The sequence below is a fragment of the Linepithema humile genome, chromosome 7 (assembly GCF_040581485.1).
Source record: "Linepithema humile isolate Giens D197 chromosome 7, Lhum_UNIL_v1.0, whole genome shotgun sequence".
NCBI classification, from domain to species: Eukaryota; Metazoa; Arthropoda; class Insecta; order Hymenoptera; family Formicidae; genus Linepithema; species Linepithema humile.
The window spans coordinates 9,585,581-9,602,078 of record NC_090134.1 but is presented as its reverse complement, the minus strand read 5'-3'; the positions used below and the strand labels follow the sequence as shown (position 1 = coordinate 9,602,078).

Below are 16,498 nucleotides of genomic sequence, written 5' to 3'. Positions count from 1 at the left end.
TAATACTTTACTTTTTGCTAATTTACTGTCAATTTATGCTGGAATAAATTCTATCTGTTATATCAATAAACTTGGCTACCAGGTTTTATTCAAATTCTGAGTTGTTGTGTTGTAAGTTTCAAGTGTTCTTTACCACTATGTTTTGCAAAAATAATTTCTTATATACACAGAAGGCAATAAAAAATTCTAGTACGCTCAATACTGCGCAACACTGCTCTAACTAGTTCTCAACATGCAAATTCAACAATTCAGCAAAACTCGAAGTAACAGTGCAGAGTTTTTTGGTAAAATACCGGCTGCATGTTGGAGAACGTCGAATTCTCTAAACATTCACCAACGTCAATTCTTAATCGCTTAGACTAGTTTCAATCGCAAAAAAACCAGAAATACCAAAAAACAAATGTATGCCCAACATAGTTTTACAGCTGATTTAAGAATATTTAAAAGTTTAACGGGTAATTACACACTATTTTCGAGCTCTTCGACCTTTTACTCGTAATTTTATAAAATATTATAGCATTTTGCCGGATTCAGTATTAATTTTAGTAATTAAAAATCTAAAATTCAGCAATTTTGTACTGAAATAGTAAAATAATGAAAATCTTCGAAATATTTAATCGCAACATTGAAAAAAATTGATATCATCAATACTAAATTAATCTCTCATAATCCAAGCCAACGTCTTCCAAACTATTCGTATTTGAGTAGTGTATTTAATAATTTATTTAAATTGTAATGTTCCTTGAATATTTTCCACGCTCCAATCATCACTTGGTTCGATTAATTAGTTACGAAAAGAGAGAAAAGTGCTGAACTAGCCATTATTATGATGAAAGGAAGTGATTCCGGTAAAGAAAGGCACAGACCACGCTGGAAGATTAGCTTTCTTCGTGTAAGATTTGAAATTACTGAATATTATGATGAATCACTAGGAAGTATTATTCTCAGGAAGTTATACGATAATCCTATAAATCGTGAATCTCTATTCACGAACGCTTATTGTCGCGAAGGCTGCGAAATCGTATAGAGCGAAACTCGCAGCGGTACCTGCAAGAAGAGACGCAACCTGGCGCCAGCAGCAGAAGATCATTCTTTACAGTTAGATGTAGTGGGATCAGGTGAGCAGGAGGCGAGAAATCCACGTGTAGTGGGAGACGATAAAAGATGTCTTTAAGAGAGGAAAGAGCGCTGCCACCTCGCGGCGGCGACGACTTCTCTCTTCCAGCTCCTCGTTCGAGAGAAGACTTCCTTTTACATCTCGGGAGAGAGAGAGATCTAACGGGGAATGCAGATGTGCTAACGAAAAAAAAAAACACGCTCCTGTGCACGCTTTCTAGGTCGCGCTTACTTTTCAAGAAGGCGCGCGTCGCCTTCGCGACAAATTAATAAAAACTAACATAAACAAAGATGCAAATTTATGCTAATAACTATGCTACGTTTTGATAAAGATACCGTTCGATCGGCATCGCAATCAACATTGATGAGGAAAAGTGGAAATAAAGGATTTCCTCGATAAATCGAATCTTTCTATTAAATCTTTTAACAGAAATTGGTTGATACAATCTAAAATATTTAAAATGTTATTAAAATTTCAGGAAAATTACCAAAAAAAAGGAAATATGCATAATTATTTGAGAACAATTTAAAAAAAAACATTTAAAACTGTCAGCAAGTAAAGAGGACCAGACGACGCAGATAAATTTGGAGCGCAGCGGAAAAAGCCGCAGGATACGACGGGGCCGGGAGTAGGGCAGCGCGAGGAAAGGCAAAAGGACGAGATCCGCGAGACGAGTCTCCGATGGACGGATTGCCGGAGAACTGTATCCCTACTTCGATTGTCGGACGAGAGCAGGTGGGCTCTCGACGATCTGCTCGAGAACGGCGAGAGAGTCCCGGTCCGCCGCTTCCTGCGTTCGCACCGGAGGCATCGGCATCCGACAGAGAGGCATCGTGCGAGTTCGTTGGCCGACCGTCACCCGCGCGCGCCCGTTTTCCCGATCATTCGCGTGTGCTCGCCTGGTTGTTCTTCGAAGACGAATTCTGAAAATCGAATCGGAAGAAACGCATCTGGAGCTGAATAGTGCGGGCGCGGTTTAACTCGCCTCGCCTCGCTAAGCGCAAGAGAACTCGCGCGAGCACCAGGTTCCAGTCGCGAAATCGACCTGCGTCATCCAGCCAGCCGGCAGGTGCTAACTCGCGCGTGACTCCGGTGTTAGCTGCGAGTCATAGTCGCGCACCCGCTCGCACTGACCGGACGTGCTCGCCGAGCTGGCAAAAGTCAGCGAGAAACAGCAACGAGTGGCTGTTAAAACTTTGAGGATTTTGAGAAATTTCTTCTGCGAAACAATCTTTTAATCTGGATCCGCGATACTGGAAAATCCTGAAAATTCGTCCGAGGCAGAAAAAAGATTGCAAGTTATAGAAGAATTTATTCTTGGTGAATAGGAAGCTGTCCTGGGAAATTTTCTTAAGCGTGAAAAGAATTCAAAGTGACCGTGAATAGCAGATCTTTATTTTGGTATTTCAAGAAATCGCTTTTGGGATCTAACATTTTGGAAAAACAATTATTTTTGGATCCATTCTGAATATATTTCCAGAATAACAGAACAAAAGTGTACACACATTAAAAAAGTTCTTAGAAGACATATTGAAAAATACATTGGACCAAGTATCTTTTCTGAAAATTTGAAAAATCTGGAATGATTATAGCAACTTGAGAACCACAGAAATTTTTGCGGGATTACAATTTTAATATCATTTGAAGAATCAAAGAGTCCCGCGAATACTGGAGCGCAAGAAGAATCAGCAGCTCGAAGGACCGACCGCAGAGCGGAAGTACCGTTGTCTCTGGTCGTTTGGAAACTCGCGGATGAACGGCCTTGACGAGTCTCGGCCCGAACTAGGACAGCGGAGCGTGCGTTTCAATAGATGGACCGAGGGATCGGAAGTCTTCTTCCTTTCCTAAAGCAGACATCCTTGAACAACAAAAGGGCGATTTGAGGCTTTTGGTTTCCGACATTACACACCAGCGGTGAAATCCGGTTTTGCATGGGTGTATACGTAAGTGAACCGTAATTCATAAGTACCGTAATGCCGTGAGCATTACTTTTCGCGTTCCCAACAGGCAACGTTTAGCGATGATAAATTCTCTTCGCGGTTCGATATGTCATTTTAAAATAACACGCCATGCATTCGGTTATTTCACGTTGAAAAAATATTAAGCTATGCAAAAAATACGTGGAAATGTCATGCGTAAAGTAGTGTTTGTTATTTTTCCTTGCTCAATATATTTTTTTTTTAAGAGAAATTTCTTCAAATTAAATATTTATGAAGATGCAAAATAAAAAAAATTAATTAACAGATTTAGGGAGCGATAATTTAAAGTGCGAAACTTTATGATCAATTTCAACTGCTAACGTCTGGACTCTCAACGATGTCTTGAAAGTTGTAAAATCGGTTCACTGTAACGGAGAACCGCGGTTTCTACGATCCGGTTTTGCGTGCAAATCTAATAGCTGCTACTTTTCACTCATAATGAGCGGTGCGAACGTTCATGCGTATAATAGGAAGTACGCATTTAACGCAAGAGATCTTCGCGTTGAGTCGAAGTAAAAGATTGCAGGATTAATCCAAAATGATTAATTGCAGCCCGTTCAAATGTCAGATTTTCCTCGGTTATTATAATTTAATAAGCCAGCAACCTTGACATATTCGTTTTATCGTAAATTTAGCACAACATATGGCGATTTGATTTCACGTTTTCATTTCACGTCAAAGATAAAATGCAAGATGCGTTTGACTTAATTTCAAAATGTTCAAGTTTACATATTTGATGCGAACTGTATTGTGTGCTAAAAGTACGCAAAGTATACCACAGACATTACGCGCTTTCTCCGAATTTGAGATTGTTTGATAAACTCAGAATGAAGTTTTGGTGAAAGTTTTTTCTACCGCAGATTTTCTTATATCCAGTGAAAGATATTTTTTTAAACGCACACTTTCATTCACGATTTCGCTGTTACGTTCAATTGATCGGCACGTGTCACTGGCATGTGTCATTCATACGTCGTAAATGAAACGGAATCGTGATGGTATCGCATGAGTCGCATTTTGCAGCGTGGCGGGTCGCATGACCTTGCGCGGGTCAGTTCTACGCCGAGACTCGAATCTTTCTCCGCGTGTCGCCTTGAACGTCTACAAATATATTCGCAAAGATAAGAAAGACGGTTCATGATGTAGTTCGTAGCCGATAATACAACGAGGTTAATGCGATCTATGCCACGATAAAGTATTATCTTAATCATGTTATTAGCAACAAGCAAAATATTGCTACATCTAATAAATAAAATTGTGCAGTCCACGAAAAAATATAAAATAACGGAATATTTATTATCCGTTAAACGCATAATTCCGGAAATTTTTAAGCCTAACTTGGCTTCTTTTCATTATTTTAAATCAATTTTTTATTTTTTTTTATTTTATCTATTATTTATTTTAAGAAAAGGGCAATAGCTTAATTTATTTCTATATATAAAAGCTATTCTTTAAATATCTCTCAGCATTTTTGAGCAGTTTATTTTCAACAGTTTATGTACTGATATCAGTAATAAGCATGATAATTGATCTTTATGTGAAACTATTTTTACGTGAAATTAAACGAAGGAACTTTTTGTCGACTTTCTCAAGACCGATACATTTGATTTGATACGTGTCCGAAAGCCACTGATCCGTCCACAAAAATGTAACGACTGTAAATCCGGGGCTTTCTAACGTTCATCATCGCCCACACGAACTCACCTACTTTGATCAATAATTTACGGTAAACGTACGTATAGCGGGAGAACCGTCGCTTAGCCAGGAGCAAGAAAAATGCGTCAAACGTTACTCGCAATTATGGTGGGCAATGAACCGGCTATTAAAACACCAGCAGCAATTTGATCGATATCGAGGAGAGAGATTCACGTCTGACCGCAAGCAACGCGAAGGATTCATTCCTGCAGTTGCCCGAGCAGCTCATTAACGGCAAAAATTTTAATTTGAAGACAAATTGCGAAAAGCTTATTTCACTTGTCGCCTAAATTCTACGGTTAAAAATCCGCGACGCGTATAAATAAATTCATTTTTTCCACCTTCCGTCCTTCACCCGGTTAGGCGAAAAGCGTATCGCTGGCGCGTAACGCAACGAGATACACGTCATGGGGAAAGGACTCGCGTGGACGGACATTTTTTCCGGGGTGTTGCCCATCACGGACCGGTGACATCGCGCTGTCACGACGATTTATCGCAGTCTCCGTCACGATACATTTTCATACCTTCGCAAAAAGACCCGTAACGTTATCTTGTCTCACGCGATATCTCAATCAAGAATTCCGCAAAATTTCAGCTGAGTGTAAAGCCACTCCGTTATATGTCATCTCATTAATTTTTAAAAACGCAAGCTCACAAAATATTTCCATCCGGCAAAAACACTTTTTATTTTGAAACTTATAGCACGAATTTCTTCAGCAATCTTAGTGGGACGGTAATTGTGAGAAGTTGATCGATCTGCATTTAGATAGCAGAATGATGAGGCGAGAGATCTCGAGGCGCGAATTTCTCTTCGCGGCCGGTTCGGAAATTAGAGTACTCGATCATCTAAATATCACTTTCCCGCATGCTCGAGCATGGCGAGATTTGTCGCACTTTTATCGCGACATTATAGAGACAAATCTCTTCTTATGCGATCGCGCATACCTCTTTCGTTGGCTTCTTTCGTCACGCGACCCAATTGCGCCACGGTTAAGTACATCGCGTACAAATTTACATAACAACATAAGTGCGACGTACATGTGTCCGCAACGCTAAATGCATTATAAGCTCAACAAGAGGAACTAAGAAATTCACCATTTATTCGTTCTTTCTAATTAATATTATTTTTCTCCTTTAAACAATATTTCGATAATAAATTTTACTCATTCTAACGAGAAAATATATCTGTAAAAAAATATCTGTCTTTTTAATTAAATATTTTGTCGACTTAATCGGCTGCGCGAATGCGAAATTTAGCGCTATGTCGGCACACAGTTTCCCTTTAATAAAACGAGAGCGACTGGGAAACGGTACATGTTTTCCACGCATACGGAATAATGCGGAAAGGGAGTTACAAGCCCGACGGCGTGCGGTATAATGTAATTAGCACTCCAACGGGCTGTCAGTCTAATAAAATGCTATAAAATAATTCCGCTTTCTGACGGATAACGTACGAAAGTAAAATTGTTCCGCCAGGGTCTTAAAATCCTGCTACACCTGCTTTTCTTGCTTTTCCGCGTTGCTCATTTATCAGAATTTGCTATCACTTCGTGCAACTCATTACATTCAACTTAGTATCATTAATTTTTGTCGCGTTGAAATAAATTAATGCGGAACAAAGTATTTTATTGCTATTACACGAAACTGTCGATTAATTACGCTTTCCTTTCGCGACCTCGCTGATTGATCATCGCTTTGATTAAATCACAGCGTTTACTATTAATTTGGAGCAATCGGTGAAATCAGAAATTCAGCACATGTGTTTTTTCACAGATCCGTCGAAATTAATATGTTAAATAGAAAGTAATAATTTTATCGAGTTATGACTTATTGTAAAAAAATTATACATACTCGATAATACAATACTGCGAATAATGAAATGTTAATTCGTTTTCACTTCTATTTTTCAAGAAAGAAACTAAATCCAGCATGACTTGATGGAAAAATCACATAGTAGCATTAATTGAGACCTTGCGCGCTTCTACTTTCCTCCGCTTTATTACGGGCCGCTTACATATGCAAGGTCTCTAAATAATTACATTCTCTTGCAACAATAGCGACATTCTCGCGACGTTCGCCAAATCATTGGCGTTTCTCCCCTCCTTCTCCCCTCAAAGTGAACACTTCTGGTGAACACGAACGAGGTCAGTCCCAGACTTTTGCGCAACTTTAGGTAATCGCTATTAAGCAACGGAGATTATCGCGAGCCCGCGATCATAGCGTTCAACAAGTGCAATCGATTGCGGTATATATACTCGAGAAAACGAGAGAAAGAGATAAGAAAAATGGCGTGGAATGAAAAAGAAAGAGAGAAATTTAAGCGCTGCCGGTGTTAATCTCGCAATAAGGAAGAGGTATCGCGCTTCCGCGACAGGTTTTCCGCAGACAGGATCAGGATCGTTCCGATTTAATAGATCTGCGGTCGATGCCGATCGCGGGTAAACGGTTCTAATCGTTTTCCGTTTATCCTGGAATGCAGCAGGAGACCGGCAAGCTTCCTCCTCCTAATGTCACCCCGAATATGGCCAGGGATCGCTCCGGGTCGGATTATTCGGGCCACATGAGCGACACCACCTCGTGCAGTTGCGTCGCAAGTTCCATCGACAAGGTTAGTTTAGGTTTCGTGTACTTGGATATTCACACTATTATTATATATTATTACGTGTCGATAAAAAAAGTGTATAGAATTTTTGAACTCGTTGCTTTATGCAAAATTTAATCAATTTTTTATTTCCGAATTATTTCACTTGCAAAGCCTTATATTATAAAACACGTGCACTGGACATCAACACCGAAATAATCTCGAAAAATATTTTTTACAATTTTTAAAGTTCCGTTTTAAAATAAAAGAAAATGTGAATGTCGGTTCTCGCATCTCTAAATTGCTGAAATGTGTTTGCAGTGCTCGTTACGCGGCTGCAGCATGTTCCAAGAGCCGTTTTTCCTACATCCGCCGGGCTCCCGACCGCGGGACGGGATTTATATAAACCCCATGAGCGCATACATCGGTGAGCCGCCGAAGCCGAAAGACTCGACCGAGTCCTTCTACCTGCACAGCCCGCACGATCTCGTTTACACCAGGATCACACGGCTGTTCGGCGACGCCGAGAAGCCGCGGAACGGCGTCGCGGCGGAGCAGCGTCATGTGGCAGAGAGGAAAGACGAGACTCTGACTGGTAAGTAGCACGTCCCAGATACTTCACGGCTACGTTATAACGCGTAATACACACGGTGTTCAGGAAAAACCCCGACGACAGTTGTTGAAAGTGAAGGGGCTTTGCCCAAATGGCAATTAAATCAAATTTACAAGTCATAAATTATAAAATTCATGTTATTTATTATTGATTAATTAATTAAACAGTGATCGTATTTAACAGGATCTTAATTTTTAAAAATTGATCATTGAAACATTAAATATGAAAGTTTAAAGATATCGAAAAAATATCGTGTGACTTTTCAAAAAAGAAAAGATTTCGTCAATCAAATTATTCGTAAACAAATTGAGTCGAGACAGTAATATTTCGACACTCTGTATGTTATGTTGCTCTCAACAACTGTTGTAGCTTCAGGGCGACCTCAATTCGCACCCGGTATTGTCGATCTCTCTGTCTCTCTTTCGCTCTTCTCAGATATTTACAAAGATTTGCATCTGATTAAGCAACGCTGAGACCATCTGCTTTCATTGCTTCCGTTTCATAAATCAGCAATGTATTACATCTAATTTTCGAGAAACTAGGATGCACGTTTTCGCTCACAAATGTCACTCAGCTATTAAATTTTGAGATTGCGCGTAAATTACCATTTTAAGACACCCTATGTATGAAAACTTAATTCGTCCTTTTCATTCGTTTTACTTTACGAGCAATGAAGTTTCTTCGCTAGTTTTATGGGCGACACGTAATGTACACAAAATATTGCACATCTTAAGGCAAAAGAAGAAGGAAAGACACTTAAATAATTGTCATGGAAAAAACCTATATCGTCGCAAACTACACGCGCGCTCCGCGAAACCAGGTTAAAGACTCGCGCGCGATTTACCGCGGATACCGTTAAGCCGTTACAGTGCAGCGGCTCTTAATGAGTAAGAAGCGCGATCAACGGATTAATCGAGGCAAATTTGCTAATATAATGAAGAAAAAACATTAAAGCTAAAATGATACAAAAAATTAAGTATGTCTTTCATACAAATTCCATTTCGTAAAAATTATTTTTCCATGAAATCATCGATTAAGTACCAATCTTGTACGCGTCGAAATTGGTAAAACTAATTTCCAGGGATGTTTTCGCGTGAAAAACACCTGCACATTTCGCCTGCGTTTTCTTGTGTGCGATGCGTATATTCCGAACAAGGCTTTGACTTTCAGTGAAAGTGGACGTGCACATCAACAACAACGGATTCGGCCGAACGCATCCCGGCAACGGACACGCGGCCCGCTCCGAGATCGCAAGGGAACCTGCAGAGCACGCTTACGAGCAGATCTGCGTGAGGCAAGAGGAAACGGGCAGCGTGGGCTCGTCGTCGCGTAAAAAGCCGACGGACAATGTCTCCGACAGCAGGTGAATATAAGTTTGTCAAATTTGAAGATCCAGTGCTTCACTCGCTTCTCTTAAATTGGGAAAAATAATTCAAACTTGTGTTTTCAAGTTCTCCAAAAAGAGGACACTATTGTCGATTTAAAGTTAAATTAGCCGCTCCAGAAGAAGCATACGTTATAAAATAGCATGAAACTATTTATAGAATTAAAAAAGAAAAAAATATATTTATCTTTTCGTCTTACAAAAATTGTTTCGTATAAGAAACTGTCTTGCAAGGTAAACATGCTTCGTTAACACAGATAGATATTATTAACACTGTTCTCGATACCACGAATCGCGTGACGAACTTGTAAAGAGAGAACTTGATGAGCGCAGCATAACAAAATATCAGTCACTATAAAGCGACCATGAAAACAGGTGTACAACAGTATCAACATCTAAAACGACACATGGCCGTATTATTAAAATTGATTTTATCACAAAGGAGCCATTTAGTTGCAAAGGGACGGCTGTTCGCGAACGACGCGTTTGCGCAAACGAGGAACAATGATATATCGCTATCTTCTTTGCGGAAAGAAAGTCGTTTATCTCGCAGATAAGCAATCGCATGTGCAATCGCGAGTTGATTAAATTACTCGATTCCCGGCAATCTCGATCGCGTGTTCGCGGTACGTCGATAGACCGTTCCTGACGTTTCAGTCGTTCCCGAAAAACCGATAGGCGATACAGCCGATCCAGCAGCGCCAGCGAGTCCTCAAACATGAGCAGCGAAATCCACGGTCTATCCTCGACAACGTCCACGCCGTCCTTGTCGCGACACAGCAGCAACGAGCGAATTAGCAGGCCGACGGCCAGGACAAACGCGGAAGCATCGCATGGTATGTGAAACAAAATATCAAGCATATTTCCGGAGTGACTGTAACGCCGGAATGCAAAGATGCTTAATAATTTCGAGGAACATGTGGGATTTTTTCAAATTTTTACCGTGCTTTCTACTTTTTCTTTTTTTTACGTCAAAGAATCTATTACGCATAAACAAATAAAACTAGTATAAATATTGATTTACAATTAACATATATTTTTTAAGAAAGAAATAAAATTTGTTTCAACTTTTAAATGCAGCTTATTGTGCAACGCAAAGTGAAAGATCGTGTGACGTATTCAAAGAATATTAAAATTGTATTAATATATTAATTGGCCGATTTTCCACGAAAGATAACGAGATCCACTTTTGATCGATGATTAATTCGAGATTCGCGAAAAAGAACGCGATTGACGAATATTCGCAATATTGTTTTGATTCGCAGAGAGGAAGGACTCCTCCAGCACGCAGGTGGAAAGTGAAAAGGAAATCCGTACAAGCGGCAACGGCGGACCTAGGTAAGTAGGGCGGATCGATACCGGATCGAGACTTGGGTTTAACCGCGCTAATAAGAGAAAAAGGAAAGATCGATTGAAAGTCGATCGAGCGGCAGTATTGTTCGCTACTTCGCGCGATTCGCCTCACGTCCGTTCCTTTTCGCCGTCGATTTTGCCATTCGCTCCGCTTCGGATATCATATAGGATAATGCATGCCGCGTTATAGGGGCGGAAGATAGCCGCTTTCCTGCCGGCAGTCGTCTTCGATCGCGCCAAAACGAATGTGGATAATCGCGATGACAATCCGGATCCGACTCGCTCGGACAAGCGAGTGAGCTATTAGGTCAATGAATGTGAACCCCAGAAAGGACCCCGCGAGAATAAAAAACTTTCTCTTTTGATTGAAGAAGTTGCTTTCGAAGTGAAGTAGACACACCTTCATTATTTTTCTTGTCTCAACTTTCTACGTCTTCACTCATCTTCATTTATCATTACTGTCTTTCATCAAGTGCTCATATCTCTTATTACGATTGTTCGCTTGTTTTTATAAAGCTGACAAAAGTTATTTCCATCAATCCCCATGTTTTTGTCCCGCGAACTTTTTACTACTATTATTGCCTATAATTAGATATTAGATCTCAATACCGTTATTAGATACAAGACTATTAGATATAAGATTGCCAACTGCTGTAATAAAACTTTACACTTACTTGCTTACTTTTTATCTTCATAAAAAATACATTGTCTAGTTTCACTAGCACATGAAAGAGAAAAGAAAAGCAGAAGTTCATTGTTCGCGCTCAAGCATTATTCTTAATAAAAATTATCAATTTTGTTTATACTTTTGATCACATCGATCAGTCGATAATTTTCCAACAATCATATCACTTAATACTTTCACGAGTATCACATCCGAATCGAGATATTCGTTTTCTAGTCTCTCAAAACCGCCGCCGCCGCCGCCGCCGCCGTTACCGCCCGACAAAGACGACGACGTGGTGGTCGTCGTAGTGAACGCCAAGCCGAACGCAGATGCTGCCGCCGACAAGAAAGACGCGCGAGGAAACGGCCAGGATGGAAGAAGCGAATCCTCCGGTGAGAAATTACATTTGGCATTCTCTTCCTCTTCGAAGTCCTTTCGCTCCCGTGCAAAATTACCGCGAACGTGAAAGTTGCAGCTCAACTTTGCGCAGTTCATTCGCCTGACATTTCCGTGCATTGCGAAAAACGCGTTCGAATTAAATCGATTACTCGCCAATCGGCAATATCGCCGATATTCGAAAGATCTGAGATTCAGGATAGGCGCGCTAGTCACGAAACATTATAAACGCGGATTAAGAGAACATATTGATTATAGATAATTTCGTTTTATTTGCAATAATTGCGAAGAAATTCTCATGTTTAAAGCGAGAAAGACTATTTGTGCCGAAGTCTCATCTCGAGAGATCACGTCGCGTATAATCAGGTTTATTGCTAGTCCGCGTTTAATGATTTCCAGTCAATGCGAAGCTATTGTATTCTAATATTTCAGCGGTTCTTCGACAAGTTTCACTTAATAAGTTAATTTGTCTTACGAAATACTTATAAAATAGATCGTCAAGTTTAAGCTAACATTTCGCAACACCGTAACTCAATTATCTGCGCTAATTAGACAATTCTCGCCGGAAAGAAAAGTCAACCGTGGATTTTGTCAGAAAGAATCAGGAAGTACCGCAACTTGATGTTGTAAGATCCACAAACCGCCGCCGTATTTTTATCACACCGGTAATTGCGCGACGGTCGGCCGAGCGTGTTGCATCGCGCGAATTACGCCTACATTTTCGGCGCGCTCCTCACGCGCGTGCACATGTCGTCGCGGTGCCGTTTCACGGCAGACAATTAGCAGAATCAACGGCGACGACCGGCAATTACAATCGGAGAGAGAACATCTGCAAATTAATTCGCAGATGTTAATCCGCGCGGCGGCCCTAATTGGGCCAGCTCGTCGCCTCGCGATCAGGCGGAGGGGAGGGAGAGTCCGTCCAGCCGATCTCGATTTGGGCTGCACGCGCGCCTCGAGCTTTAATTAAACTGTTAGCGGATCATACTCGGCAGAGGTAGCCTCACTTACTAGACCATGGTGCTCACCGGGCATATAATATACTTACCTAGATTTCACTTGCCCGCCGGTAACGACCATCATCCAACGCTAGAGGATATAACAAGAACCCTCTCTCTCTCTCTCTCTCTTTTTCTCTCCTTGCCCACCTCTTTTACCCTACCTCTCCAATTCTCTCTCCCTCCTTTTCTCCATCTCTCCGTTCGTTTCTATCTTTCTTTCTTTAACGTCGACGGTCTCGGAACAGCGACCAACAAGTCCGACGTATCATCCTCCGGCGAGCATCAGCAGCAGCCGGAAGTGCAGCCTCCCGCCAGTATACCGGTGGACGCGGACGAAATTAAAGCGAGCCAGGCGTCCCACCTGGTAAACAGGCACATGGTGCTGCCGTTCATACCGCCCAAGTTCGCTAACGCGGACTCCAACACCCTGCTCAAGCCGTCGGAGTACCTGAAGAGTATATGCAAGGCGTCGTCGAAAAACAGTCTGTCGAAAGCGAGGTCAGTGTCCTTTCCGTTACATGTTATTTATCTGTCTATCTGTCTTTGCTTTATGGTCTTTTGCGGGTGGAATGTCGCGGCTGTCAGCGGATCCGGGAGGCAATCATTATTCTCCGTTGTTTTCAATTAAATTAACTTCAAAATTGTCTAAATAAACAAAGGTTTTATGTGTGTATATTTATGCGTCGCTTGAGAAGTGAGTTTAAATATTTGATCGCAAAGTGATAAACGTTTAATACTGTTATTTATATTTATGACTGTGATTCATCAGTTTAATCTTTGTGCTCAAAACATTGACACTTCCTTCCAAATTTAGTAAATATAATAAATTTGATAAATAATGATCGGTAAAATTTGTTCCACGGTTCAAGCAACAGGCCTACCGCCTAAAACTTTCAGATGCATTATAAAAATGTAAGATCCAACAAATGACAAATTTGAAAGCTCTGTTTTCGAATCTGTCTTATTCGAGCGAACAAATTGATATTCGAGTAGCACCATTTTCAAATTTTCTGCTCGCGTGACGATGCGAAAATTGCATTCGCAGGTCAGTGGACAACTTGGACATTCAGGGTCGGAATTCGGAGCAGGGCGAAGAGGAGGAGGCGGACGAGGAGGGGGCGCGGAGGAGCAGCGACGAGGCCAAGGGGTCTCCTACGGGCCCCCCGCCGCCGCCGTTGTCTCCCTTGCAGCAGCGAGCACGAGGAGGAAATCAGGCCTCGGGCATCGCCGGCGCCGGCAACGAGTCCGAAAGCTCCAAGACCCCGCAACCTTTGGCTACGATTAGCATTCAGGACCTCACGAGTATCCAGCTGCGACGGACCGGCGCGAAGATGAATGCCACCAAGACGTTCTCCGCTCCGCCTCCTCGCAGCGTATCCATGACTAACGGTAAGTTATGCCACGATACGCATACACAAATAATTTTACGCCTTTGCGGACGAACACGCGAGGCTTCAGATTTTACTGCCCTCCCGAAGATTCTAATCTGCAACTTTTTATACCATATACTCGCTAATATTCTACTGATTACTCTGCTTTATTCGGAAATACATTTTTATAATAAAACATAACGAATCTTCAAACTACGCGAAATTATTTAAAATTCGGAAATGAAATGACATAAATTTCAATAAAATTGTTGACCTTAGTCTCGGAGCCGTTCTTCGTGCAAAAGACGGATCTGATCGCCGAATTGAAGCGCACTAAGGATATTCCCGGCATCAAGAAACTGAAAGTGGAAAGGGCGCAGGTCGAGAAAACTCAGGAGCAGAACCTCATGTCGGAGATCAACAAAGCATTCAGCGTTACGAAATTTGTTGATCAAGTAAGCATTTACTTTGAATTCTTTTCAGAAAAATCTATATTTAAAAAATCATGAAAATAATCTTCCAGACAATTTTTTAATTTTTTCGGAACCGTTCTTTCTTTATTTGGTTGGAAATTTAATTTGAGATTCAAGTTCACTGACTTTCGTGTAGATTCCGGAGAAAGATAGTTCGGGGAACGTGATACCAATCTGGAAGCGGCAAATGCTAGCACGAAAAGCCGCAGAACGTGCGAAGAAGGAACTCGAGGAGCAAATAGCGCGAGAAAATGAGGAGAGGCGGCAGAAAGCGATTCCGCCATGGAAGCGGCAGCTTCTCGCCAAAAAAGATAATGAGGAAAAGAGGTAAGATTAATTAACTTCTAATCAAGTGGAGAAAGCTGGAATTAATTAGAACGGATGACGGCAATAAAACATGTCTAATAATATATAGCAACAATTAAATCGGACAGCGACATTACGCAGAAGAGATTCACTCCGTATTATTTTGCAGAATTAACTCTGCTTGCTTCTAGCATATGTAGGGAGCTAAGTGCTCGAATTATCGCAAGTATTACAATTGCCCCTTGTCGTAATTGAACTTAAACTTCTCCGCCTTGTGTTACATGCAAAATACGCTGCCTGTGCATAATAATATATATGTAAATTAAAAGATTAAGCTGTCAAATTTGATAGCCGATATTTTTGTCGAGTACGTAGAGAGATATGCTATTATCAGAATACTTGTTGAGTGAAGAAATATTGAGAATTTTCTTTCCTATTTCTACGTATTTTTTAGTGTCTTTTAATATATTAGTTATATTTTTATGCAATTTGCTTTATCATTCATTAATTTATAACATAACGGAGCAAATGTTTTTAACGTAACGTAATATCAATTTACAGACTGAACCATACACAGGCGTCCGTGGCTACGAATTTGTCTTCGTCAAAATTCGAAACAACAACGGTGAAGCCAAAGAGGGACGCTTCGCCGGTTGCGGTATCATGTGTCACCAAGAAAGAAGAAAAGATCGAAACCGATGAGAAACGAGACGATCCAACCAAGGACGATTCCGATGATGGCCAAATTATACCTTGGCGAGCGCAATTAAGAAAGACCAATAGCAAACTCAATATCCTTGATTAATATCGTCGAGCATTACGTACGCTTTTTCCGTTTTTTCGAAAGAGACGCATGCATGTAATGCGAGTATCGCGTTTAATCATTATGCGCGTGAGAGTCTATGTACTATGAAATCTCTATAAACGAAGTTTACATGCGAAAAGGAACTATTTCTTGCTAGTTGAAATATATAAAATGGTTCACGGAATTTACAACACGAAGCGTGTTCAATACTCTTTAAGACTAGCACGTACTGGTATTAATACTCTCTAAAAATGAATTAAAAGGATATTTTTATATACCGATGAAGAGTGTTTTACAGAGAGAATGTCTTCGCAAGTATCTTTTCACGTGATTAGCATTGAAATATTTCGAATATACATATTTTTCTACATATCTTTCTTAAGAGTTTGATGACGAAATGGAGTAGTTTAAGAGATATTTCTATCTCTAATTTTTTTCCATTTTTCTAATATCTAAAAAGATTTAGAAAAATTGACGACATGAATAGGAAAAAATTGACTTTTGCAAACATATTTTACTAAATTATAGTTTGCAACGAATATTGCGAGCATTCGATAAAGTGCATCGAAAAAGACGAGAAATTTATTTGTAATTACGTAAGGAATTGTCGTGTCTTGAATTTATGTAAAACCAAATGCGATATGTGTACATATGAATAAGTCTTATCATTTTGTTTGCATTATAAAACTTTATGTAACCTTGTTATCGTTAGTCGATTAATTTTAAACCTACCGTTACAAAGTTAGAACAGTAAATTTCTG

General features: G+C 40.5%; 1 protein-coding gene across 2 annotated transcripts; it reads left to right on the top strand.

Annotated features, from left to right (window-relative positions):
- Positions 1-1,802: 1,802 nt before the first annotated feature.
- Positions 1,803-16,442, top strand: f (forked). Of its 2 annotated transcripts, XM_067359107.1 has the most exons (13): positions 1,803-2,518; positions 2,598-3,060; positions 7,268-7,396; positions 7,691-7,964; positions 9,153-9,345; positions 10,024-10,202; positions 10,632-10,704; positions 11,621-11,778; positions 13,029-13,281; positions 13,829-14,172; positions 14,433-14,608; positions 14,763-14,953; positions 15,494-16,442. In XM_067359107.1, exons 2-13 carry the CDS (start codon positions 3,049-3,051, stop codon positions 15,735-15,737), a joined length of 2,226 nt encoding a protein of 741 aa, XP_067215208.1. In that variant the 5' UTR covers positions 1,803-2,518; positions 2,598-3,048; the 3' UTR covers positions 15,738-16,442. The 2 variants fall into 2 exon arrangements, with proteins under 2 accessions (XP_067215208.1, XP_012216328.2); XM_012360905.2 differs by having other exon boundaries at positions 1,803-3,060.
- Positions 16,443-16,498: the final 56 nt, after the last annotated feature.